The following is a 25,062-nucleotide window of genomic DNA, read 5'->3' as shown; positions in this document are numbered from 1 at the left end:
ACTTTAAAAAAAATAATTTTGTTGATTAAGCAATAAAAAAATTTAATTTTATTGTCTTGACACTTACCAATTCTTAATATTCAGGGAGATGGCATAAAGGACTACATACTAAAGTACAATCGTGTCATAGCTACTTTACATCATTGTTTATCTGGGCTGCTGAACGCATCACGTTTTTCATGAAACACCATTTTTACTTAAAAGAAAATGGACAAATGGGGCACCTGGATGGCCCAGTTGGTTAAGCATCTGACGCTTGATCTCACTCAGCTCAGGTCATGATCTCATGGTTGTGAGTTCGAGCCCCACGTCGTGTTGAGCCCCTAAACTGTGTTTATTCTCACTTGGGTATCTGGAAGACACTTTCTCAAAAATGAATAATGTAGCATGTCACTTCAAGGAAAAGAACTGATAGTATTTGATAAAATTTGAGTTTTTATGGGGCACCTGGCTGGTCTGGTACATTAAGCATCTGACCTCAATTTTGGCTCAGGTCATGATCTCACAGTTTGTGACATACAGTGACACATTAGCATCTGCACTGACAGTGCAGAACCTGCTTGGGATTCTCTCTCTCTCTCTCTCTCTCTCTCTCTCTCTCTCTCTGCCCCATCCCTGCTCACACATGTTCTCTCTCTCTCTCAAAATAAATAAATAAACTTAAAAAAATTTTTTGAGCTTTTAAGCAAAAATTAGAATTTTGGAAAACCTGTGTCTATCACCATGAGCTTAAAGTTTCCCAATGCTTAAATATTTTTTGATAATATATAATAAAATGTGTCCAAATTTGGAAGATCTATGTAACTTAGTGAGCCAATATTTTCCAAATAACCGATGGATGAATGATGTTTCAAAATTATACATAAGTAAAAGATCCATTCAGCGTGAACATAACATACTTCAAGTATACAGGCAAAAAAAAAAAAAAATGAAACCATGTTCAAGGGAGAAAAACTATTGCCCTTTTCAACTGTAATATCCAATACTGGAGTCGTATGAAGCAAAGAGCTGGGAGCTCTGAGGGAAAGTACTGTGGGGGGCTGAGAAAACCATGTCCCAATGGACATCCACATCCTAACCCAGAACCTGTCAATGTGACCTTATTTGGAAAAAGGATCTTCACAGAAGTGATCAAATTAAAGATTTTGAGATGAGGAGATGATCCTGAATTACCCAGTTGGCCCTAATGTGATCATAAGTTTCCTTATCAGAAAAACAGAAGGAGATCACATAGTCGGACGAGGAGGAAGCGATGTTGACCCTGGAGGCAGAGCCTGGAGTGGGGCAGCCACATGCTGAGGAACATCTGTGGCCACCAGAGGCCAGAAGAGGCAAGGAATGGACTCTCCCTCAGAGCAGCTCTGCTGCCACCTTGATCTCAGCCCAGTGACCCTGATTTCAAACTTCTGGCCTCCAGGACTGTGAGAGAGTACATTTCTGTTGTTTTAAATCACCAAGGTTGTGGTAATTTGTTACAGTGGCACTAGGAAACTAACGGTGACCCGAGAATATTAAGCTGAGGCCAGCTGCTATTGAAGCACAAGCATATAGATGCCAATTGAGTCATGGGCACAAATGAGACCAGTTAGGGTTCACAGACCCAACAGACCCGACACATAATCAAATATTTTACAGCCCTTCACCATCTTGAAAAGAAATTCATGACATAATCTAACATATTTTCAAATCAACATAATGGATTAATGAAGAGAAACAGAGAGGGGAGACTGGCGGCCATTAGATACATAACAAGTCTGTTCCAGCACATTCTCACCTTCTCACAGTGCAGGCTGCCAATGAGTCCAGGCTCCACTCAGCCAACTAAGCACAGCTACAACTTATCCCAGGGCTTTAGCCCAAACACTGAATCCAGAATCTGTTTGGAGTAAGTACACCCATGTCGATAAATTTGAACTAATCTACAATTCGTTCTTGGCTTTGTATCCTTGTAATCCATTCCCACACATATTCTCCAGTATTTTTTTGTGGATATAAATTGGCAAAAATCTCTGTTCTTTTATTGTGTGTCTTTGTTTGGGTTCTTCCGAAAGCAGAGCCTAAGGCGGAGACTTGGGTATAAGTGGTTTGCTCAGGAAGTGATGCCATGAAATGAAAGTGAGGGAGGGGGTGAGTGAGACAGGAAAGGAGGAATCAAAACATAGTGTTCCTGAGGTCAATGCTCTGGCTAACAACCTTGACTTCACTAGGACCTCCTGAGAAGTGTCCAGAATGTCTCCTAGGATTCTCCAATTATTCACCCACTGCCTTCTGTCCCCAGCCCCTAGGGTTACCTCTAGAGACTGGGCTGTGCTGCTAAGCAGGTCAGGTGGGCTCCTGTGGTGTCAGAGAAGGGCTCCGGCAGAAAGTGTAGATATACAGCAGGTGCCAGGGAGGCATCTCTGTAAACCCACTGTAATTAAAGGTGTGCTGAGGGCATTAGTCAAGACACCAGCCCTTACAGCCCTCAGATCTACCCACGCACCACATTAAGTCCAATCTGTCATGATTCTTTGAGGTGAAGGCTGGTCACAACCTCTACAAAAGCCTTAACAGAACAAAAATAGTCCATACTATTGCAGCTGCTCCTAAGGCTATAACTCATACTCATTATTATCTCCCTTCTCTGCCTATTCTAGACTTCCCTCACCCTCAGCCAGCATTTGATGAAGTCACGCAGTCGTTCATTCCTGGGGGTTCTGAGCCCTTGGTTCCCTTGCCCTTGGCAGGCTGAGGCTGCTGAAAATGTCTTTTCACTGTTATCACTTGGCATGGAAGCAACCAGACCCCAAAGTAAATCCTCAAAGTACCAGACAAACTCTTGAAGGCCCCCTAAGTAGCAGTAACCCTATCTCCTCATAATCATCAGGATCAATTATCCACTCCTTCTTTGCCTGCTGGTTCACAAGCATGAGGAGCTCAAAATGACCCTATAGGATTTTCAGACTGAGGCTCTGTGTGGGTGTCCTTCCCTGGAACCAGTGGAGTCCCCTCATAGAAATAAACGTTCTCTACGTGGGAACAGCAGAGATTAATTTTGCAGAGACAGAATGTGCAAATTCTACAAACTGAGCTTTGGATGACGAAAGGATCATCTTTGGATGATGAAAGGATCCCGATGCTCTGGATCACTGAGCATGGTGATGAAAGATATCCCAACCCATGGGTTCTTAGACCTGTGTCTTTGTTCCTGGATTCCTATATTGCATCTACTGGGGGATAGCACCATATACTGGGCTGTGATTCAGTGTATGTATCTGAACTCCTTAAGGTACTGTCCAGAGCTAGGACCTTTGCTAGAAAGATGTCATTCTATCTCTCTACTCGATGGGCTGCTTGTGGACAATGCAGGATATTAGAGAAACGGTGGCTCCCATGGCCATTCATACATCATTGTATCTCTTTCACTGCGAAATGAGTTTCTTGGCCCAAGATAATGTTATACATGATCCTATGTTAGTAAATCCAGTATTCTCTAAGCTCCTGGATAGGGACGTTACTCTGAGATACTGTGGATGTGTGGATGTGTGGGTGTGTGGGTGTGTGGATATGTGGATACATGGCTGTGTGGCTATGTGGCTACATGGATATGTGGATATGTGGATATGTGGATATAGGGAAGCAAACCCACAGCCAGAGCAGGTGTCAGTTCCAATAAGGATGAATCAATGCCGTCTCCTGGGTGGCAAGGATCTGCCAAAACCAACTTGTCACTGAGTCATCTAGGGACGGTGCCATATTGGGGCTCAGCACTGATACTGGCTGCTAAGAGGTCAGAAATTCAGTGACCATTAGTAATAATAATTCAGTAATAATTAAATAAGCCTCGATAAGAGAGAGCCCATGTTAGTGGACATAACTTGCACTCCTGCCAACATAGCAACTCCATTCACAGGCCCACCATTTAAGCACAAGGGTAGCCAAGAACACAGGCTGGATGACATCTATCCATCCACTTTGTCATTCAGTGACCCCTCTGCAGTGAGTATTAATATGAGGCACAAAGATGCACACATTTGTGACAACTTCATAGGCTCGTCTTCTTTTCCAGAATTCCTTGTCTCCAACATTCCCCTCTTGCTCTTTCCAACCAGCAAGACATCTGTCACCACTCAGAACTTCATGTGCATTCTTTCTTTAGGCCACTACTCTGTCCACCCCACTCCCTCCCTACAAAGTAGATATCCAAGTGTACTGCTCGAAGCTCTGCCCTCTAGAGGATTTCCCCCCATTACTTTCCTTTAGAGCCACTTTGAATGGGGCTGTAGTGCAGCAGTGATTCAGATCTGAATTTTTCTTCCTGTCTTCTAAGATAGAGGCATCAGTGCCACAGAGACATGGGGGCCACAGCCATCTCTTCCTGTAAATGACTGGTGCTTTCTGAACAAGCTTGGATCCAATTCTTTTTGTGCAATGAATTGCTGCTGAACCTACCCAACCCATTGGCTTCATGGATCTGTCAAGATCTAGCTCAGGACAGGCAGTTTTGGTCACATGGTCATTTGGTGCCCCATAATCAGGCGCTAAGTCTCTACTTGGGTCCAGCAGTGTGCCAGAAGCTTCTTTCAAGTGGTGAGTAGTTCTCTACTGCAGCAGGCACGGCTTTGCTTCAAAACCCTGCGTACGCACTACAAATCTGTGGGAGCGTGCCAAAGGTGCCATATAGGGTCGCTACTCACCACAAATAAACCCAACACTAACTCACCGGTTCTGCTAAGTGGCAGGGGAACCCATCCTCCAATCTGGATCAGCAGAGCCCTCCTTTGTTCTGGACTCCACTCTAAACTGACAGTTTTTCAAGTCACCCAACAAATGGGTCAGAATAGTATTCCCAAGTATGGTACACGCCAACTCCAAAACCCAGAGGTGCACCAAGTACTATGCGTCCTTCTTTGTGACAGGGTTGCAAGATACAACTTCTCCTCATCTTAGAGGTGATACCCTGGCTCGCCCTACAACAGTGCATCCTGAAAACTTCACTGATGACAGGCTCCACAACTTCTTTTAAGTTTCTATTTATTTATTTACTTCAGAGACACAGAGAGTGAGTGGGGGGAGGGGCGGAGAGAGGGGGAAAGAGAGAATCCCAAGCAGGCTCTGTGCTGTCAGCACAGGAGACTGAGGCGGGGCTCGAACTCACAAATCTGTCAGATCATGACCTGAGTCGAAACCTAGAGTCAGATGCTTAACAAACTGAGCCACCCAGGCGCCCCAGCCTCACAACTTCTGAGGGTTTCTCTCTCATCCTCTGCCACGCATTGTTTTATCAAGGACAGAATACTTGTCACTTCCTTCTTCACCATGTCCACTTAGCACGATGTCATCAGTGTTATGTGGAATGTCTGGATGATCGAGAGCTCAACGGATTAATTGTGACGGAGAGCAGGAAAGTTAAAACCAGCTTGAAGTAAGACAATGAATATGTTCAGCTGTTCCTCCTATAAAAACGTGAGACGCTTTTGGGAATTTACTCTTTACTACTGGAAATTGAAAAGAATGTTCACCAAATTGAGAATTGCATTACTAAGTGCCAGCGGTGCATGAATTGGTTCCAGTAAAAATATCTCACCTGACACAGCTGCTGTGATTGGGGGTACTACTTGGCTAAGTTTGTGGTGGCTCACCACCATTTACTTGAATCCACCCAGATTCTGCAGGGGCCATACATACTTAAGATATAACGGGCATCACCACTTTATGTCTTTGAGAGTGACAAATCTCTGCAGTCCCACCAGGAATGCAGCACGTTTCTGCTTTAGTATTGTGGTAGGGTCCCCTCCCTATGGAAAGAAAAAAAACCTCAAGGCAACCTGGCTATACGCATACGTGACAACATCCGTTGTGATCTTGTAACATGAGACCACTTAATCAGACTACATGTTTGTGTGTTACCATATATGGGACACAAAGAGGTAAAAAATATATATATTTAAAAAACTACACCACGAGGCATTCAGGGCTCAGTTCTTTGGGTACGAACCCAACTGAGCGGTGCCGGCAGGAATAAAGTTGCTTCCTGGAAAGAAAAGCCTCGGTGTCACGACTCTTCGGGCAAGAATCTTGCTACAGTGTTCTAGAGGACGTGAGAGTCAGTGTGGGGGTAGTTTCAGTGGCTTCACTTTGCTCATCCTCGATTCTGATTCCACAGGTCAGGGATCAATGTATAGGCTCTGCCCACTGCTAGGTATAATTATCCCAAGATGTACTGGGACCAAAAAAGTAACCACAGGACTTGGGTCAGGATTCCATTTATTATGTGGCTTCCATAGTCCCTACTCTAACCAGTGTTTCATGATGCTTCAGGTACCTTGGCACAAGTGTCTCAGATCCTGTATCTAACAGCTCTTGAAAGGTCTGGATAGTCCCTTTCCCAAAGCAAATTATTTGTTAAGTGGCTCTAGGTTCCTCTGGGGAAGGATTAGAGGACTTTTTTTTTTTTTTCATATGCTTTCAGTGGCATCACAGGATCCTTCCTTGAAGGACCAAGCCTCCCTTTCAACCAGTGGACTCCAGGTCTCAGAACTGGCTCAGATTTAAACGGAGTGAGGGATCCTGATTTCCACAGCAGCAACTGACATCTGCCTTCTGGTCACAAATTCTTTGTTTCTTTCTGGTTATTCAAATCAATTAACACTCTAGTCAGCTGCCTATCTATTTTATCCCAAAGAACACTATGGTCCAACATGCATGGCCACAGATCCCTAGGGTCAAGTCATTCTGGTTGCCACTCCAGTCTGCAGCAGAAGCAGAAATGCAGGAGGTTGTGTATTTTAGGTGGGACCCCACCAAGGTGGGGTGAGTCTGATCGGTCCTCAAACTGCCAAGGTGGGCCAAGGAGACGTTATACAGCACCAGGTGTTTGCTCCAAGGTGTGCCTTCCCCTGGATTTGATGTTCTAACTGGCCTAGGTCTGGAGGCAAGGGTAGTGGAGTCGGGCATGAAGACATTGGTTTCAAGCACGACAAGAGATTCCTCAGAGGTGCGCTTCAACTTACAGGACAGGCTTAGCTGTGATTAGGGATGGAAGGCACCTGGAGTCATCAGAATTGTCCCAAGGGTCCCAAACTCTCATTCACTCAACAAATGTTTATTCGGCACCTACCACGTGCCCCCACACTCTCTACTCCATGGAGGGGAGTCACACACACCGTCTCCCCCTCCAGGTGGGACCCACACTCAGGATCGGGCGCTCAATGCTTGCTCGACTTCCCCAGGGGAGGGGTTGGGGCGCAAACCTATCCAGCGAGTGGCCGCCGCCGCCTGCGCTGCCCCGTCCGCTCCCCGAGGCTGGCGAAGGCACATCTCCGTTCACCGGCACCTCCCTGAGTACACCTGCCCTTTAGCACCCGGCCCACCCCACTCCCGCCAGCGGAATAGCTCGCTCGCTGCCTGAGGACACACCGCCCCGCCCACGTGACCCACCTTCGCGACGCGCCACAGGGCAGCGCGACCAGCTGCTCAAGACACTTCTGGTCGGCCCCCGTCGTTTCCTCGGCTCCGGCCGCAGGCCAAACAGCTGCCTGTCTTTTCAGCGGCCCCGCCCAGAGAGAGAGGTCATTGGTCTTCGCCCGGAGCAGGGGCGGGACGCTCCCCGAGCACGCAGGCTTTGGCTTTCGGAATAGGTAGGCGACCAGGGTCACGGAAAGAGCCGAGCGCCGCCGCAGAGAGCCGAAAAGAGCCGGAGAGACCCGAGTATGACCGGAGAAGAGCAGGCTAGCCGGAAGCAGACCCGAGCGCAGCCGGAAGGAGCCGAGTCTGCCCGAAGGGGGCTGAGCGCGACTGGACTTTGGGCTTGGCCCAGGCGCGCCATGGCTGCCGAGGGGACAGCTGTGGTCGGAGGCGGGGCTGTTGGCGGCAGCCTGGCTAAGGACGGCTTGCTGCAGTCTCAGTGCCTGGACGCGGCCCCGAGCCGGCGGCGCAGCTCGTCGCTATCGCGTGACGCCGAGCGCCGAGCCTACCAGTGCTGCCGGGAGTACTTGGGCGGGGCCTGGCGCCGAGTGCGGCCCGAACAGCTGAGGGTTGACCCTGTGAGGTGGGAGGTCAGGGGTCGAGCTCGGGCCCTCAGGACACCGCGTTTCGGCGGCCTCGCGCGCGCGCGGGGACGGGGGCGGGGCCGGCCTGGCCGGGGGCGGACGCGGGGGAAGCCCGGCGGGAGTGGGGTGGGGGTCCGGGACGGGGGCGGCCGACCGCGGGCTGAGCGCACCCCGGTGTGGGTCTGCAGCGGAGGCCTCAGTAACCTGCTCTTCCGCTGCTCGCTGCCGGACCACCTGCCCAGCGTCGGCAAGGAGCCCCGCGAGGTGCTGCTGCGACTGTACGGGGCCATCCTTCAGGTGAGGAGGGAGTGTGGGCCGCAGCGGCCAGTGGCATTAGGACCTCCCAGCAAGCGGGGAGGGGGGGGGGGGGGGCTAAGCAGCTTGTAAATTACCGTAGCCACGCCGGGGTCTGGAGCCTGCGGGCTGTAGAGCGGGAAGTGAAGCGGTGATGGGAGGGGAAAGCAGAGCCTCCGGTGTTAGCACCGCTCTGCCCGCTTTGTTGTCCGTCTTTCTTCAGGGCGTGGATTCCTTGGTCCTTGAAAGTGTGATGTTCGCCATCCTGGCGGAGCGGTCGCTGGGGCCCCAGCTCTATGGAGTCTTTCCAGAGGGCCGGCTGGAACAGTACATCCCAGTATGAGCCCAGCCCGGCCCTGACCTCCCTGAGGCACCTCCTTCCCCCCAGCCCCTGTTCCCCTTTCCAGTGCGTGCCTTCACACCCCTTACCCCAGGTAGGGCATTTTCCCCAAGACCCTGACTTCCCCCCCCCCCCTCACCCACCCATTCCCCTACCCCTTCCCCCTCCTGCCCCAGCCCCCTCACCACCCTGATAGGTTCCTGGGTGCAGAGCCGGCCACTGAAAACGTGTGAGCTTCGAGAGCCGGTGTTGTCAGCAGAAATCGCCACGAAGATGGCCCGGTTCCATGGCATGGAGATGCCGTTCACTAAGGAGCCCCACTGGCTGTTTGGAACCATGGAACGGTGAGTCAGGAGCCTCCTCGGGGCTCCTGCACACCTGGTCTGAACCCTACTGCTGGCAGGTACTACCCTGGGCTGCAACTGAATGTGTCCATGACTGTCCAGTCCTCCAGCTGAGCGGATGACGCATCCCAGTGTCGTCTAGTATGGTCTCTCCCAGAACAAGCTTCCAAATAATGCAGACAAGTCAGAAAAATCCATCAGACAAGTCATACAGTGCTAGGAAAAAGGTAGATAGGGAGGTAGGGAGGGATCACAGCGAGCATATCTTACTCTTTGGGCTTCAGGTACCTAAAGCAGATCCAGGACCTGCCCCACACTGGCCTCCCACAGATGAACCTGCTGGAGATGTACAGCCTGAAGGATGAGATGGGTAACCTCAGGTGAGGGAAGGCAGGGCAGGAGAACAGAATAGCACAGGAGGCAGTTCCGGGTACCGAATGGGGTCCTTCCCAGGATTTACTGAGGGCTGGGTCAGGGCCTGGCCCACGAGGGTGACTCACCCTCCTCTGGCCACTCCTACTCAGGACCCATGCCCCTGTTTCCCTGCAGGAAATTGCTAGACTCTACCCCATCACCAGTGGTCTTCTGTCACAATGACATCCAGGAAGGTAGGAGAAAGCATCTGAGTCTCCTAACCTAAGGTGAGGGGGGCCAGAGAACCCTGGAGTGACCAGAACTGCACCCCTTCTCCCAGGGAACATCTTGTTGCTCTCAGAGCCAGAAAACACCGACAGACTGATGCTGGTCGACTTTGAGTACAGTAGTTACAACTACAGGTGAGGGTTAAGAGAATAGTCTCCATGGGTCTGCTTCCAAGCACTCTGGAAAACAGACTAGGCCTTCTCTCTGCATCCCAGCCACCCAGGGTATTTGGGGACTGAGTGTCTACCTTTTTCTCCCAGGGGCTTTGACATTGGGAACCATTTTTGTGAGTGGGTTTATGATTATACTCACGACGAGTGGCCTTTCTACAAAGCACAGCCTGCAGACTACCCCACCCGGGGGCAGCAGGTATGTTGACCAGAGGCTGGGGAGCGGGACCTGGCCTATGAGGGACGAGGAAGGTGATGTCTGAAAAGAATATCAAGAAAGGATGTTCGCTGGGAAAGGCTCCAGTCTCATTTCCTGACTCTTGTCTGTTGATCTCAGCTCCATTTTATTCGCCATTACCTAGCAGAGGTCAAGAAAGGTGAGACCATCTCCCAAGAGGAGCAGAGGAAACTGGAAGAAGATTTGCTGGTAGAGGCTAATCGGTGAGGAAGGATGGGTGGGAGCAGGGGTAGAGCAGGGTGCAGAGGAAAGGGGGCTGAGGAAGGAGGCAGGCAGGTGGGCCGACTCACAGGATTGCAGGTAAGGTGCCAGTGCCTGGTGGGGGCAGAGAGTGCAGATGAGGCTGATGGAGAGTGGTGACAGGACAGGGTTGGGGTTAGGGCAGTGGGGGAGAAGTTGGAGCTCTGGGGCCTGACCAACCTCAGGGATAGGATCCAGGTAATACCAAGTACGCTCTGAACCCCTCTGTTTCTCCTGCCCCCCTTAGGTATGCTCTGGCATCCCATTTCTTTTGGGGTCTCTGGTCTATCCTCCAGGCATCTATGTCCACCATAGAATTTGGTTACCTGGTGAGTAACCCAGGTGGGCAGGTTAGGTGTGACGGGAGGTGGGGTGCATCAGGGGCCATGTGCTCTCCAGGAAGTCTGTGGGTAGACTTGGTGGGGGGCTGGGTGTGCCTGACCCACCCTTCTCACAAGTCTGTGGGGTGGGTTCTCCCCCCAGGAGTACGCCCAGTCTCGGTTCCAGTTCTACTTCCAGCAGAAGGGACAGCTGAGCAGCTTCCAGCCCTCATCCTGACTCTCCACAGCCCCCAACCGCCAGATTTCTCCTGGAGTCTCCAGGGCAGGACCTTGGAGGGAGGGGCAAAGGGTGGGGAGGGGCTCTGGGAACTGGGCTGAGCCCTGGAGTGAGATTGGGGTTGAGGAGGCTGACCTCTCCCCACAGCTGGAAGATGGTGGGAGGGAACCCCTGGGCTGTGCACCTTAAGAGAATAAACAAGCTTCTTCCTTCACACCCTGTCCTAGCTCTGCAGCACAAAGTACCAACCAAGGAATGCACACAGGGTGACAAAGTGACCGTGGCTCTGAACCTCACTTTCCCTTTCTGAAAAGCATGGCTGTTTGGTGCTCTGGGCTTGAGAGTCGTTAAGGGTCCACTCTGCCAAATGGAGCCCCTGGCCCTCTCTCTCCCTGGCTCCAGCTTAGAAGTGATGCACACTAGAGACACTGGGGTGGGGGACTGGGGAGTAATGGGGGTACAAAGAGGGCCCTGGGGTGGGGCTGCCCAACCCTGAGCACTGGAGAGTAGGGGACAGGCAGCACAGCTGACACATGGATGACCTTTTCCCTACATTCGGCTATTTTTAGCTCTAATGCTACCATCCTCACGTGAGACCCTTTAGGCCCCCCCAGGTTACCAGACCTCTGAGTAATCTCAGCTTGCAGAAACCGGGACCGCCCCCACTCCTGATTCCCACCACAGAGGGAAGGGGATTCTGGTTGCCGCCCCACATCTGTTTTCTCAACCCAAATTTGGGAGTGGGTGTCAGGTTCCCGGTGAGGGCGGGGCGGGGATGGCCAGGCCTGAAGGACGTGGGGACACGGGCCAGAGCTACTCGCCCCACACGCTGACAGGAGCGAACCCAACCCGTGAGTGGAGTGGGGGGCAACACAGGGCCACCGGTCCGGCTCAGAGTCCCAGAGCAGAGCAGGGGACCAGGACGGCGCCGGGGTCCCTCCCAGGCGGGGCTGGGAGTGCCCAGACCCGGCCTTGCTCCAGACCAACTCTGCGTCTCGCCCCCACCCCGAGGCAGCCATTCTGCAGATTTTACGGCTCGACCCCTGCACCACCGTGACGGACCCTGCCCGGAACGCGGGCGCGAGGGTTCCGCGGCCGTTGGTCAGGCTGCGGGGCCGTGCGAAGCGGAAGGGCGGGGGACGGCCGCCAGCGCGGTGCGGGCGGGGGCGCGGCCCGGCCGGGGGCGGAGGGAGGGGGCCTCCGCGCAGAGGGCGGCCGGGGGCGGGGTCAGCCTGAGCCCGCCCGCGCACCCTCCTGCCCCCTCCCAGGTGACGACCAACCTCCAGGATGGCGGAAGCGCACCAGGCCGTGGCCTTCCAGTTCACGGTGACCCCAGATGGGGTCGACTTCCGGCTCAGTCGGGAGGCCCTGAAACACGTCTACCTGTCTGGGATCAACTCCTGGAAGAAACGCCTGATTCGCATCAAGGTGGGCGCAGGTGGTTCTGGCTTCTTCCAGCAAGTGCAGAATAGAGTCCTCCCGGAGACAGAGGCCAGGTGTCAGCTGCTGCCCCTTTGTTAAGATCCTCCACCCCCACCTTGGCTGGCAGTACTGCTGGGTGACAGGTTCTAGCAGTCCAGAAACCAGAGCGGCGCTCAAGGTGTGGCGGGGAGATGGGCATACAAGGAGTGGCAGAGGGACACAGTGAGTAATGGGGTGCTGCAGGTGTGGGAGTGTGGAGAAGGGGAAGACCAGACATGAGGGAGGAAGAAGAACACAACAGGTGAGAGACCCGGGACCCCACAGGTGCCTGCTCACCGCCGTCACTCCTGCTGTAAGTGTGCTTGTTTCTGCCCCACAGAATGGTATCCTTAGGGGTGTGTACCCTGGCAGCCCCACCAGCTGGCTGGTCGTCGTCATGGCAACCGTGGGTTCTTCCTACTGCAAAGTGGACATCTCCATGGGACTCATCTGCTGTATCCAGAGATGCCTCCCTGAGGGGTGAGAAGCAGGGCTATGAGAGAGGGCCGGGCAGGCTCTAAGGCCAGGGTTCCTGAGCTGGGCAGATGCAGGACAGTAGCCATTGGAGGTCCTAGGGCAGCCCTCCCTGGGGGCTGCCATCACCAGAGTCCCACATTCGTAAGTTTGTATGTTATGCATTCAGACACGAGTGTGCCCAGGAATGTTATTCTTCAGCACCTCCCCCAAGATGGTTTGTACCATCAAAACTTCAGAGTCAGAATTTCCCCAAGGCTGGCCTCAAGTGGACCCCCTGCAGCCCTCTCCCTTCTCTGACAGATGTGGCCCCTACCGGACCCCACAGACCCGGGCACTTCTCAGCATGGCTATCTTCTCCACGGGGGTCTGGATGATGGGCATCTTCTTCTTCCGCCAAACCCTGAAAATGCTTCTTTCCTACCATGGCTGGATGTTTGAGATGCACGGCCAGACCAGCCACTTCACCAAAGTCTGGGCTGTGAGCAGAAGCCAGGGGAGGGGTTCAGGCATCTGGTTTGAGACCCTGGGGGCCTCATTTGGGGTTCTAACTTGGAGGGGAGAGGCAGACAGGGCACTGGTGCCTGGTGCATAGGTTTGTCCTGGTTCTGAGGGTCGGGGGCCCAAGTCCTCAAGTGTTTGCTAGTTTGTTTCCATTATTTCCCCTGGTTCTCACCAGAAACACTCTGTGCTCTGTACGCCCAGTTCTGTGTCCGCCTTCTGTCCAGCCGGCGGCCCATGCTCTACAGCTTCCAGACATCCCTGCCCAAGCTTCCTGTGCCCAGTGTGCCAGCCACAATTCACCGGGTGAGGGCCTGAGTCAGACATCCCAATGTGCAGGCTAGGCTGGACCCAGAGGACTTCTGCAAACATAAGGAACTGTCCCCTGCAAAGAGCGCGGTTTAGAGCAATGGGGCTGGGTTGGAAGAGGGTCGGGACAGAGGTGGTTGTTGCTGTTTGGCCCCCACACTGACAATAATTTGGCTGGACAGTACCTGGAGTCTGTGCGGCCCTTGCTGGATGATGAGGAATATTACCGAATGGAGACGCTGGCCAAAGAATTCCAGGACAAGACTGCTCCCAGGCTGCAGAAGTACCTGGTCCTCAAGTCATGGTGGGCAACTAACTATGTGAGTCCCCTCCCGGGCTTACCCTCACCTCCGCTTGTGTCAGGGGGATCTGTCCCCTGCCCTCTGCCCCAGCCCTCACTGCTCCCTCCCTCCTGCAGGTGAGTGACTGGTGGGAAGAGTACGTGTATCTGCGCAGCAGGGCCCCCCTCGTGGTGAACAGCAACTACTATGTCATGGTGCGAGAGAATTCGGGGACAGGGAAGATGGGGGAGGTCCTGGAGGAACAGTCAGGAAGCAGCTTCAGGGCTGCAGAAATACCGAGGATCTAGAGAACTGGGTAGCCACACAGCCTGACGCTGTCAGTCTCAGAGTCCCCAGGCTCCGTCACTTCCTGCCTTGGTTCCCTTGCTGGCCTCCCAGCCGCATGTTCCCAGCTCTCCTAACACCATCCCCAGGGAATCTCCTTCATCTTGCCTCCCTTTTGTGTCACCATGTGGACCCAGAGCAGCTTCTCTGAGAGCTCAGGAGGTCACTGTTGGTCTCTGACCCTCCCATGGCCAGCCCCCCACCCCCAGCACATGCTTGTGCGCAGCCACCAGGGTCCCCCCACCGCCCAGCCACAGGTCCATGCAGCATGCCTCTATCTCCTCTCCCACTGTCCAAAACACACTGTGAATCCCCTCCTCCACAAAACTGTCCTCCTCACAGTTTATATATAGCTTGTCCACACCAGAGGTTTCAAACTGTTTTTTAGTGGTGGGAACTTCTTTTTCGATGCAAAATAAACAAAATACGAACAAAAATAGATTATGGAAAAGCAGATCAAAGATTCAGGCTGGGCAGAGGGGTTACGTGATCAGTTACGCATTTCATCTCTGGCAGTGCACCCCGACCGAATGTGCAGGATGGACTGGGGGAAGGGGTCAAGACACCCTGTTCTTAGGCAGGGAGACCCAGGTGACCTGTGCACATTTGTCACACCACCTGCAAGCTCTGTCCTCTCTCTGTAGGACTTTGTGCTCATCAAGAACACAGACATACAGGCAGCCCGCCTGGGAAACATCGTCCACGCTATGATCATGTATCGTCGTAAACTGGACCGTGAAGAGATCAAGCCTGTGAGTTGTGTTGGGTTGAGGGCATGACAGGGAAAGGAGGCCTGAGTCTGAGCCATGCTGGGCCTTCCTCCCAGGTGATGGCACTGGGCATCGTGCCCATGTGCTCCTACCAGATGGAGAGGATGTTCAACACCACCCGGATCCCAGGCAAGGAGACAGGTACTGGCCACAACCAGGAGCCCGTGGTGGGACCATCCAGACGGAGTTCCCTCCCGCCCAGCTCTGGGCCTGCCATGGCTGGTCACCCTACCACCTGCTCATCCATCACCAAGCATCCTGGGTGTCTCAGGGTCATGTAATTGTGACTCTACTATTCACAGGCATGATGCTAGTGCTGGGACCCTGCGGGCCCAAAACAGAGCCCCTCCTGTCCTGTCCGGGCTTCACAGGCCAGGGGAAGGTAGTCTGAGGAAGGAGCAGCAGGGGGGCGGAGCCTTCCGTGAGCCCTTCATGGAGCCTGTAGGACCAGAAGGCTGCTCGCAGACCCTGGGGCAGTGTGTGGGCTTCCTGCCCTGTGAAGTGCTTCACAGGGTGTTGGCCTTAAACAAGAGGTGTGGAGGCAACCAGCATAGGGCCTGGTTCAGTGCAGGCCCCCTCCACCCCAGCACCCCCCTCCCCCCCGGGGAAGGAAAGCCCAGCTGGCAACGTACAGAGCAGGTGGAGTGGGAGCAAGGCATGCCATGCCACACTGCCTCAGCCTTCCTGCCCACTTCCGCTGCAGACCTGCTACAGCACCTCTCCGACAGCAGGCACGTGGCCGTCTACCACAAGGGCCGCTTCTTCAAGGTGTGGCTCTACGAGGGCTCGCACCTGCTCAAGCCTTGTGACCTGGAGATGCAGTTCCAGAGGATCCTGGATGACCCCTCCCCACCTCAGCCTGGGGAGGAGAAGCTGGCAGCCCTCACTGCGGGGGGAAGGTATCAGGGCCCCACGAGGGGAGGGGCTTGGCCCTGAGCGCCGCCCTGGAACTTGGGGCCAGAGGCATGACTGAGGGAGGGAAGTGCTGGCATGGCATCCTCTGTCCACAGCAGGACCCTCTGTGGCGAGGGGCACTGCTGGTCAGTGGCTGTAACCCACTGCATCTCCAGCCACATCCAGCTCGGTGATGGCCAGGTGGGAGTGTGTGGAGGACAAGGACGCCTTCCAGGAGAGGCTGGTACCCCCAGCTCTGGGCCCTGCTGGGTCCTGGGAGGTGCCCTTCTCTGCCACCCACAGTGTCTCCAGCTCTCACCCTGCCCTTATGCCCCCAGAGTGGAGTGGGCACAGGCACGCCAGGCTTTCTTCAGCTCCGGCAAGAACAAGACTGCTCTAGACGCCATCGAGCGCGCTGCTTTCTTTGTGGCCCTGGACGAGGAGTCTCCCCACTACGACCCTGAAGATGAGGCCAGCCTCAGCCTCTATGGCAAGGCCCTACTTCACGGCAACTGCTACAACAGGTGCGGCACCCCAGCCCCGGTGCAGGCCCCCCGCCTCTCCGTCCATCTCGGTGTGCTCCGCTCATTGCCTGCCTCCTTTCCTGCAGGTGGTTCGACAAGTCTTTTACTATCATTGCCTTCAAGAATGGCCAGCTGGGCCTCAACACGGAACACGCGTGGGCAGACGCCCCTATCATAGGGCACCTCTGGGAGGTAACGGGCCCTGACAGGCATCCTGTAGGGCAGGCTGGGTGCGGGACACGTGGGTGGTCTCTCAGCCTGACCTTCTCCCTGCAGTTTGTCCTAGGCACTGACACCTTCCACCTGGGCTACACGGAGACTGGCCACTGCCTGGGCAAACCGAACCCCATGCTTGCAGCTCCCCAGCGGCTGCAGTGGGACATTCCCGAGCAGGTGTGCCGCTGCGAAGGAACAGGGACGGGCTTGTGAGAGTGACAAGTATGACAAGTACCTGGGATGCTCTCGGGGGAGGGACAGGAGCTTCTCAGAGTCCATATGGTGGTTAGAGAAAGATGTGAGGTGTGAGAGTCATCCGTGGATCACCTGTTAGTGCCTCCCTCTTCCCACAAAGCCCTACCTGACCTCTGGTGGCTGCTGCCCCCAGGTTGCCCTTTGTGTCTGAAGACGGAGAAGGTGCACCGAGACCTGCCCAGCCCCGCTTTTCATCTATCACCTAAACTTCAGGCCTCCCAGATGTGACCCTGGAGTCCTGCTTAGAGAGCTCTGCCCCCAGCTGACCCTTCCATGTCTTGGCAGTGCCAGGCGGTCATCGAGAGCTCCTACCAGGTGGCCACAGCGCTGGCAGACGATGTGGAGCTGTATTGCTTCCAGTTCTTGCCATTTGGCAAAGGCCTCATCAAGAAGTGTCGGACCAGCCCTGACGCCTTTGTGCAGATTGCCCTGCAGCTGGCCCACTTCCGGGTAGGAGCCCCGCAGGGCCGCTGAGGGGAGCAGGGTGGCACCAGACTCACCTGCCAGATTCACCCCTCTCTGCTCCTCAGGACAGGGGCAAGTTCTGCCTGACCTATGAAGCTTCCATGACTAGAATGTTCCGAGAGGGACGGACCGAGACTGTACGTTCCTGTACCAGCGAGTCCACAGCCTTTGTTCAGGCTATGGTGAAGGGGTCCCACATGGTGAGCCTCCCCGACCAGCCACACTGTGAGGTGACCCCTCTACCTTCTGCCCACCTTGGGGTCAGGGCTACTCTTCACTGCTCCACTTCTGCTCCCCAGAAAGCAGATCTCCAAGATCTCTTCCGGAAAGCTTCCAAGAAACACCAGAATATGTACCGCCTGGCCATGACAGGGGCTGGGATAGACAGGCACCTCTTCTGCCTTTACGTGGTCTCCAAGTACCTGGGGGTCAGCTCCCCTTTCCTGGCTGAGGTCAGCATTGTTGGTGGGTGTGTCCTCTGTCCCCATGCCCTCTCCTGGGGGGGCTTGGCCTGTTTTCTTTCTGGCCAGCTCCCCAGAAGCTGCCCTCGAGGGCTGGGGCTGGCTTTCCCACTCTACAGCCCATCCAGGCTTGTGGTCCTGGCTCTGAGTGGGAACCTCCCCTCACGGAGCTGGTGTTCTCATGAGAGTGTCAGGTGGTGACAGCACTTGTGAGGAAAGCGTAGAGGCTGCAGTATCAGGGTGGGCAGAATACCCAGGCAGAGGAACCTCCGGTGCCCAGACACTGAGGCAGGGGTGTGGGTGTGCAACGAACAGCAGGAGGGGAGGGAGCAGAACCAAGGAAGGGATAGGCTGGTAGGAGAGGAGGCCCAGGGGACAGTTAGGTCACATGGGGCCTTAAGGGTTTTGTGCAGATGCTGACATGGCTGAGAACAGACTGGCAGGGCGGGCGAGGGGCAGCGTCACTCGTACTGGTGCTAAGGCACCACCTGTCAGCAGGTGCATGCTCGGTGCATGGCGCTCCGTGCATGGTGTCTCACTGCTGGGGCCCCCTTGTTGCAGGTGCTCTCAGAACCCTGGCGCCTCTCCACCAGCCAGATCGCTCAATTCCAGATCCGTATGTTTGACCCAGAGCAGTACCCGAATCACTTGGGCGCCGGTGGTGGCTTTGGCCCTGTAAGTGCCCTTGAAAGGGGACGATGAGCAGGACTGGGCCCCAGGGGTTTCAGTGGAGAGTGCAGTCTTGAAGTCAGACCAGAGGTGGGAGCATGGCCCCGGGGCTTGCCCTGCATGGAAACAGCATGAGTAGCTATGGGCCTGACCTGAAGACAGAAGACAGAAGACGGGTGCCTGGGGCCCACCCAGGCCAACACTCCTCAATACTCCCAGCTGCAGCATGACCACACCCAGGGCTGGTTTCCTCCTCTGAAGTGTGTGCTTCCCAGAGACAGCCCAGGCCTCCCACTGAGAAGTTCAAGTGGGCTAGTTTGTCTGTCACCCCCCCCCCCACACCCCCCCCCCCCCCCCCCCGGAGAGAAGCGGTGATATTGAGCCTCCTGAAAGAAACACAAGGTCCTGGGTTCCTGGTAGTGTCTGGAGCTGCATCAGGCAGAGCCCCTTGGTTTTCACGCTTTTTCCTGGGGGTGTTCCTGACCTCAGGAAAAACGCAGCATCTGGGGTGGGGCCCCTTCCTGGGAATATTGTGGGGAGAACAAGCATGAAGTCAGCTTGGCTTTCAGATCCACAAAGTTTGGTTTACTTGTTCTTTACTCTCGTGCTGCCCTCAGGTGGCAGATGATGGCTATGGGGTTTCCTACATGATTGCGGGCGAAAACACCATCTTCTTCCACATCTCCAGCAAGTTTTCAAGCTCAGAGACAGTGAGTCTCCCCAGTTCCTGCGCAGGCCTGAGGAGGGGATGCCACCTGGGGCCCTGTCTGGGCAGGGTGGGGGAAGAGTCCTCAGTTTTAGGGGCAGAGGGACAGGGGTTCACCTGAAGGTTGGTCTGAGCTCTTGGCTCCCACAGAATGCCCAGCGCTTTGGGAACCACATCCGCCAGGCTCTGCTGGACATCGCTGATCTTTTCCAAGTTCCCAAGGCTGACAGCTGAGAGCTGGAGAAATGCCAGCTGCCCTTTCATCCCCACGTTGTGGAGGGAGGGGCCTGTGGTCGGCTCACAGGCACAGGGTGGCCTTGCACAGGTGTCCAGGCTCCAAGGACAGTTCTGGCAGCCGGCACTTTCCAGGCAGATAGATGCTGCTGGCTGAGGGCCCAGGTGGTGAAGGTGGGGTTGGAGCAGGGAGGGGATTTTGATTTTCTTTTTCTTGCTAGATACTAATAAAGATAAGGCTGTGTAATTTTCTCTTAGCTCTCAGGTACCTTTGTTTTGCTGGGGACTATGAGGCCCTCCCCTGCCCAAGTCCAGACCAGAGAAGTGGCAGGGTGGGGAGCTGGGGCTGGGAGACTGAGAGGCATACGACCTACTTTGAAATGCGTGTCTCTCCTGAGGTCACCGCTGTCCACACTCACATGTGCACTTGGAATAAATTCTCGCTTTAGAACCTTCACCTGGTCCCTGGGGCCACTTCTGTTTGCCAACCAGAGAGTGGGGCCCACCTGCCTCCTCCATGAATAGTCATGCCCTCTGCACCCCTGCACAGCCCTGTGGAGGCCCTTGGCCTCCTCCTGGCCAAAGGGAGGGGCTGTAACCTCAGGCCCGAGGTCAAGGTGCCAAGTGGCCATGTCTGTGAGACGGCACACACTATAATCTGGAGCAACACATGCTCCTTCCCTCAGGTTGGCCTTTACATTAAATTAACATCAGGAGTAAACAAAAAATAATTTGTTTGGAAAGTATAAGTAGACAGCACTATCACTGCATACTAGAATGAATCTGGATCTCAGCCCTATGCTTGGTGCTAAGAACCCAGAAATGAAGGGGCACCTGGGAGGCTCAGTTGGTTAAGCATCTGACTTTGGCTCAGGTCACGACCTCATGGTTCGTGGGTTCGAGCCCCACATTGGGCTCTGTGCTGACGGTTCAGAGCCTGGAGCCTGCTTTGGATTTTGTGTTTCCCTCTCTCTGCCCCTCCCCTGCTCATGCTCTGTCTGTCTCAAAAAAAAAAAAAAAAAAAAAAAAAGAGCCCAGAAATGAATTAGACATAATCCTGGGCCTTCTCTCATGAAGCTCTGTTTGTCGAGCTCTGTGCTGGGGGTTCAGTGGTGAACAAGGCACCAATCTATGTGGAATTCACTATTAGGTGAGACAGGCATGGATCAGGGGACGGAGTGGCTGGCAGGGAAACCAGGAGGCTTTTGGAATAATTCACTTAGTAAGTACTTATTGAGTGCTACTGTGGGCTAGGCACTGGGATACAGCTGTGAATAAAACTGGCCAAAACAGTCCCTCCCTCTGGGGCTTAGAGTCTAGTGGGGAGGCAAGCATTAACGAAGAAGAATGAGTAAATTATATAGTAAGTCAAATAGTAATAAGTGCTAAGGAGAAAAGTAAGGGGAGGGAGCGCCGAGTGGTGGGTGGCAATTTCAGATGGGGTTGCACAGGGAGGCCTTCCGGAACGGGGCCATTGGACTCAGACCTGAAGGAAATGAGCATGCAAGGGCAGCAGATACCTGGCAGAGTGGACAGCAAGAGCCAAAGCTTCAAGGTGGAAGCATTGCCTGCTGCAATGCAGGAACAGTACTGGACGGTCTGTGGCTGGCACAAAATTAGTGGGGGGGCGGAGCCGGGGGGGGACAGGTGGACTGTGCCAGACTCTGGTTTCCCTGAATGATGGGGGAAGACGTTGAGGTTTGAGCAGAGGGTGATATAACCTGCCCTAAATTTTAACGGGATCATCATGGCCAACCTAAATGACATTAGAACCAACGGCGGGGGGCGGGGGGTTGTGCACCTGACTCGACTCAGTTGAGCATCTGACTCTTGATTTCAACTCAGATCATGATCTCATGGTTCATGGGTTCGAGCCACATATCAGGTTCTGTGCTGACAGTGTGGAGTCAGCTTGGGATTCCCTCTCTCTCTGCCCCTCCCATACTCATGCTCTGTCTTTCAAAATAAATAAATATGGGTGCCTGGGTAGCTCAGTCAGTTAAGCATTTAACTATTGGTTTCAGCTCAGGTCATGATCTCATGGTTTGTGAGTTTGAGCCCCACATCGGGCTCCTTGCTGACACTGTGGAGACTGCTTGGGATTCTCTCTCTCTCTCTCTCTCTCTCTCCCTCCCTCCCTCCCTCTCTGCCCCTCTCCCCGCCTCTCTCAAAAATAAATAAATAAATTCAATAAATAAACTTTTTTTTTTAATTCTTTAAAAAAAAATAACAAAGTAGGGGCTGGTAAGGACAGAAAGGAGACCTGTCATTACTGCTCTTGGGGGGGGGGGGGGCGGGGTTGGGAGAAATGGCAGGACTTAGACTAAAGAAGGGAGTCTCAGGAAACTGAGAATGTTGAAGGTCTGAAAAACCTGATAGGGAGGCACCAAAGATATTCATATTTTCTGCTTTGGGTGATTGGGATATTGGATGAGAATTTTAAATGTTGAGTTTGATGTGCCTATAGGCAGTATTCGTGAAAATGTCTCAGACTCTTCAAAATATAACTTGAAAGCTAAGTAGATGTAGGCTCCTGAGAACAACTTTGAAGATCATTAAAACCCTAAGAGCACATGAGAGGATTCCCAGAGCAGAGACTCCTAACCTCCTTTGAGTCTCAGTGAGAAGCTTATAAAACTAAATCTAAGCTCACAAAATGTTACGTTCCATTTCAGAGTTTTCTTGGTCTTCCAAAAATATCTTCACAGACCTCTGCCACTCTGGGCATCTGTGTAACCTACCTTGGGTAGGTGTCTGGGTTTTGGCAGGTGTCTGGGCTCATCAGTTCACCCAGCTCTGGGAGATCAGTAAGCAGGGTCTCCAAAAAGCTGGCTTTTAATTAATGTTGAAATCCAAAGTTTTTTTTTTTTATCTGATTTGTTCTTGGTTAAAATAAGTAAGAGGAGAAACCATAGTGGTAAACCAAGATATAAACCTCTGGTGACAACCCATCAAACCTGAACAAGCTACTTGTCTCTCATAGGTTTACAGATCTGCACTAGTAAAGGCTAGCAGCCATAACAGATAAATCCTGACATCTTCATGGTTTAACCCAAGGGAAATTTAGTTCTTGTTCAGTTGGCTGAGATGGAGACTCAGCTCCATACCATTATTCAAAGGCATGCTGACAGAAGCCCTGCCTTCCTCAAGTAGGTCCCAAGTTGCCTTGGACATCAACATCCAGCAGGTACACGGGGAAGAGAGAGAAAGTATCACTCGTGGGAAGCTTTTACGGATCTGGCCTGGTAATGATACAGGGCACTTACTGCCACATTCACTGGCCAGGGCTCATAATGCAAGGGAGGCTGGAAAATACAGTCTGGCTATATGACAAGGATATAAAGAAAACATTTGGTGAATAGTTAGCTGGTTTTGGATGCACAGGGGCATGGGAAGACCAGACTGACATCTCTGGCCTTACCGAGAGCCCAACCTTCTTGGCCTGAGCTCTGCAGGGTTCTTCAGATAGCCCACCTCATCCACTAGGCAGCGTACCCAAGGCCCTCACATTCCAGCCCAAATGATCTTCTGCCTCAACTCAAGAATCCTGAGCCCCAACCAAACTCTCCATTCCCTAAATGAAGAAGGCTTTTTCACATCCTTGCCTTTACCTTTGATAGAACTTTTGCCTGAAATCCTGTATTGTTCTCATCTTGGTAAACTCCTACTCTTTCCTGAAGCTGTCTTCATCACCCATCAGAGTTATTGCTGATTAGTATTTTTCTGAGATGCTGTAACAGGAATCAGCTCTGGGAAGTCTAAGCAAAGGTGGAAGGAATAGAAGTATGCAGGGTGGCTCACAGGTGGGAAGGGACAGCAAGGGAACCAGGTTCAGAAGGGGCAGGAACCTGCCAGCTTGGGGAGGGGGTATGGCCTCAATAGATGGGCAAATACTCTGTGCCCAGAACTGTCTGGCTCAGTTATAGCTCTGTTTCCTATTCTGCAATCAGTCCACTAAAAATCAGAATCCTTGAAAGAAAATTCAGTGGGTCCCAGGTTTATCTGGAATCTCAAAGTGTTCAAAACTGGTTAACAGCCTTCCAAATCAGCTTCTCCCCCACTGCTCCCCAACTCAGCCAGTGATCACCCTCCAGACAGCCACCAACCCATTCCTTCTTTCTTCTTCACTTCCCACATTACCAAGCCCTGTCAAGTCTATCTTCTAAAAGGCTTCTACTCTGTGTACTTCCCTCCACCCCGTCCACATCTCCAACATCATTCACCCACACAGCAACAGTCTGTTTCATCTCTCCCTCCAGCAGCCAGAGAGACCTCTTCACCATGTCACTCCTCTGCCTCCCACCCTTCCGAAGTGCCCTCTAAGTAAAGACTGAGCTCCTTAGACTGGCCTGTTGAGGTGTGAGCAATCTCTCCGGCCTCCTCTGGACCACAGCTTAACGTGCAGACCCACAGCTTAACGTGCAGAACCGTGAGCGGTTCTCTTGCCTGTCCTGACTTGGGGCTATGTGCTTCCACCGCCTGGAGGCCAGTGATGCCTGGCAGGCCTGGACTGGAGCCAGAGCTCACACTCTCCCCAGTTGCATGTACTTCTTCTGTTTCCTGCTCTGTAAGACAGATGCAACAATGTCCGCCACCACTGTAGTTGTCAAGACTGAATATATTTGGGCGTCGAACTAATTGAACCAATATTTACTAGCACCTGCTGTGCCAAGTGCTGTCCTGAACACTGGGGGCACAGTGGTCAAGCAGACAGGGCTCTGAGTGCATACCTTACACTCATGAGCCACAGAGAGGAACACAACGATCAGGACCACCAGCGGACCCTCGCTGCAATTCTGCTCTCCCGAGATCTCAGCCAGTCCTCAGTCTGGGAACTCGGCCCATCTGCGACCCAGAGCCCCACGTGCGAGACCAGCCGGAGACGACTCCGCCCCTTCCGCTCTACAGAGTAGCCAATGAGACCTGGAGGCTGACACTTGGGACCAGCCAGAAGTGGGCGCATTCACGTGTTTGTGACCCCGCCCCTTCCACTCCGGGAGACTGGCCAATGAGGGCGAGAAGCCACTTCTGGGGGCGGATCTGGTAACGGAAAGGGGCGGCGTGCCTTTCCGAGCTTGGACCTCGTGCCCCAGGCTGCGTAGGTGGACGGCGGATCCTGACGCGAGCGCAGGCGGTGCGGGAGGTGAGCCACGCCCTCGCTGCGCGCCCTGACCGCAGCGTCCCCACTCCTTATCACGACGTAACCCTTGACCTCGCCCCAGTCTCCTCGCCCCCACACCCCCACCCTTCACGTGTCTTCTCCCCTCACAAACCCCCACCCCTCACGTGTCTCCTCCCCCAACCCCCCCATCCCCACGTGTCCCCTCACCCTGCACCCCCCCTCACCTCAGTCTCCTCCCCCCACCCCCCCACGTGTCTCCTCCCCCCACACACACCCCACCCCCACGGGTCTCCTCACCCCAATCTTCTCACCCCGACCCCCCCCACCCCTGCCCCCCACGTGTCACCTCACCCCGCACCCCCCCCATGTGTCTCCTGACCTGGCACCTCCCTCACCCCCCCCCGTCTCCTCACCCCCCCCCCGTCTCCTCACCCCGACCCCCCCACGTGTCTCCTCACTCCGCACCCCCCCCCCCCCCCCCCCCCCGCCTCCTGCAGACACCACACACTGCACATCCCA

The 25,062-nt window shown here is 53.9% G+C and overlaps 4 protein-coding genes across 11 annotated transcripts in view; 3 read left to right on the top strand and 1 right to left on the bottom strand.

Moving 5' to 3' along the window:
• Positions 1-7,560, bottom strand: part of MAPK8IP2 (mitogen-activated protein kinase 8 interacting protein 2) — a 28,927-nt gene extending 21,367 nt beyond the window's left edge. For 2 of the 4 annotated variants that reach the window (XM_053199595.1, XM_053199596.1), the window contains exons 1-2: positions 7,420-7,556; positions 5,567-5,777 (exon numbers count right to left, since the gene is read on the bottom strand). The gene's annotated coding sequence lies outside the window, so the exon portion shown is untranslated. Of the gene's footprint in view, positions 1-5,566; positions 5,778-7,419 lie in introns of all 4 variants that reach the window. The other 2 variants (XM_027070331.2, XM_053199597.1) reach the window with 2 other exon arrangements.
• A 131-nt stretch (positions 7,561-7,691) lies between these two features.
• CHKB (choline kinase beta) lies at positions 7,692-11,070 on the top strand. Of its 2 annotated transcripts, XM_053199599.1 has the most exons (12): positions 7,692-8,029; positions 8,219-8,327; positions 8,548-8,661; positions 8,875-9,008; positions 9,293-9,388; positions 9,558-9,616; positions 9,703-9,784; positions 9,911-10,019; positions 10,158-10,261; positions 10,546-10,627; positions 10,782-10,894; positions 10,968-11,070. In XM_053199599.1, exons 1-11 carry the CDS (start codon positions 7,692-7,694, stop codon positions 10,854-10,856), a joined length of 1,302 nt encoding a protein of 433 aa, XP_053055574.1. In that variant the 3' UTR covers positions 10,857-10,894; positions 10,968-11,070. The 2 variants fall into 2 exon arrangements, with proteins under 2 accessions (XP_053055574.1, XP_026926142.1); XM_027070341.2 differs by lacking the exons at positions 9,293-9,388; positions 10,968-11,070 and having other exon boundaries at positions 10,782-10,960.
• Positions 11,071-11,316: 246 nt separating this feature from the next.
• CPT1B (carnitine palmitoyltransferase 1B) lies at positions 11,317-19,678 on the top strand. Of its 3 annotated transcripts, none has more exons than XM_027070332.2 (19): positions 11,317-11,957; positions 12,125-12,284; positions 12,658-12,797; positions 13,095-13,272; positions 13,497-13,598; positions 13,784-13,921; positions 14,020-14,097; positions 14,872-14,979; positions 15,054-15,138; positions 15,701-15,896; positions 16,230-16,415; positions 16,502-16,607; positions 16,692-16,808; positions 17,172-17,336; positions 17,417-17,551; positions 17,651-17,803; positions 18,374-18,487; positions 19,099-19,191; positions 19,338-19,678. In XM_027070332.2, exons 2-19 carry the CDS (start codon positions 12,144-12,146, stop codon positions 19,419-19,421), a joined length of 2,319 nt encoding a protein of 772 aa, XP_026926133.1. In that variant the 5' UTR covers positions 11,317-11,957; positions 12,125-12,143; the 3' UTR covers positions 19,422-19,678. The 3 variants fall into 3 exon arrangements, with proteins under 3 accessions (XP_026926133.1, XP_014941422.1, XP_053055573.1); XM_015085936.3 differs by having other exon boundaries at positions 11,318-11,707; XM_053199598.1 differs by lacking the exons at positions 11,317-11,957; positions 12,125-12,284 and having other exon boundaries at positions 12,293-12,797.
• Positions 19,679-24,413: 4,735 nt separating this feature from the next.
• SYCE3 (synaptonemal complex central element protein 3) overlaps positions 24,414-25,062 on the top strand; it is a 30,585-nt gene continuing 29,936 nt past the window's right edge. For both annotated transcript variants that reach the window (XR_008288940.1, XM_015085924.3), the window contains exon 1: positions 24,414-24,564. The gene's annotated coding sequence lies outside the window, so the exon portion shown is untranslated. The remainder of the gene's footprint in view (positions 24,565-25,062) is intronic.

This window comes from Acinonyx jubatus, chromosome B4, assembly GCF_027475565.1.
Source record: "Acinonyx jubatus isolate Ajub_Pintada_27869175 chromosome B4, VMU_Ajub_asm_v1.0, whole genome shotgun sequence".
NCBI classification, from domain to species: Eukaryota; Metazoa; Chordata; class Mammalia; order Carnivora; family Felidae; genus Acinonyx; species Acinonyx jubatus.
The sequence above is the reverse complement of the archived record's forward strand: the minus strand, read 5'-3'. Positions and strand labels throughout refer to the sequence as shown.

Bases quoted from the DNA above. Each gene is read 5' to 3' on its own strand.
- CHKB (XM_053199599.1), top strand. From the start codon at position 7,692: ATGACCGGAGAAGAGCAGGCTAGCCGGAAGCAGACCCGAGCGCAGCCG. The intron at 9,785-9,910 runs GTGAGGGTTAAG...TTTTTCTCCCAG, and splicing joins TACAGTAGTTACAACTACAG to GGGCTTTGACATTGGGAACC. The intron at 10,262-10,545 runs GTGAGGAAGGAT...TGCCCCCCTTAG, and splicing joins TTGCTGGTAGAGGCTAATCG to GTATGCTCTGGCATCCCATT.
- CPT1B (XM_053199598.1), top strand. From the start codon at position 12,508: ATGGGGTGCTGCAGGTGTGGGAGTGTGGAGAAGGGGAAGACCAGACAT. The intron at 16,416-16,501 runs GTGCGGCACCCC...CCTTTCCTGCAG, and splicing joins CACGGCAACTGCTACAACAG to GTGGTTCGACAAGTCTTTTA. The intron at 19,192-19,337 runs GTGAGTCTCCCC...TGGCTCCCACAG, and splicing joins AGTTTTCAAGCTCAGAGACA to AATGCCCAGCGCTTTGGGAA.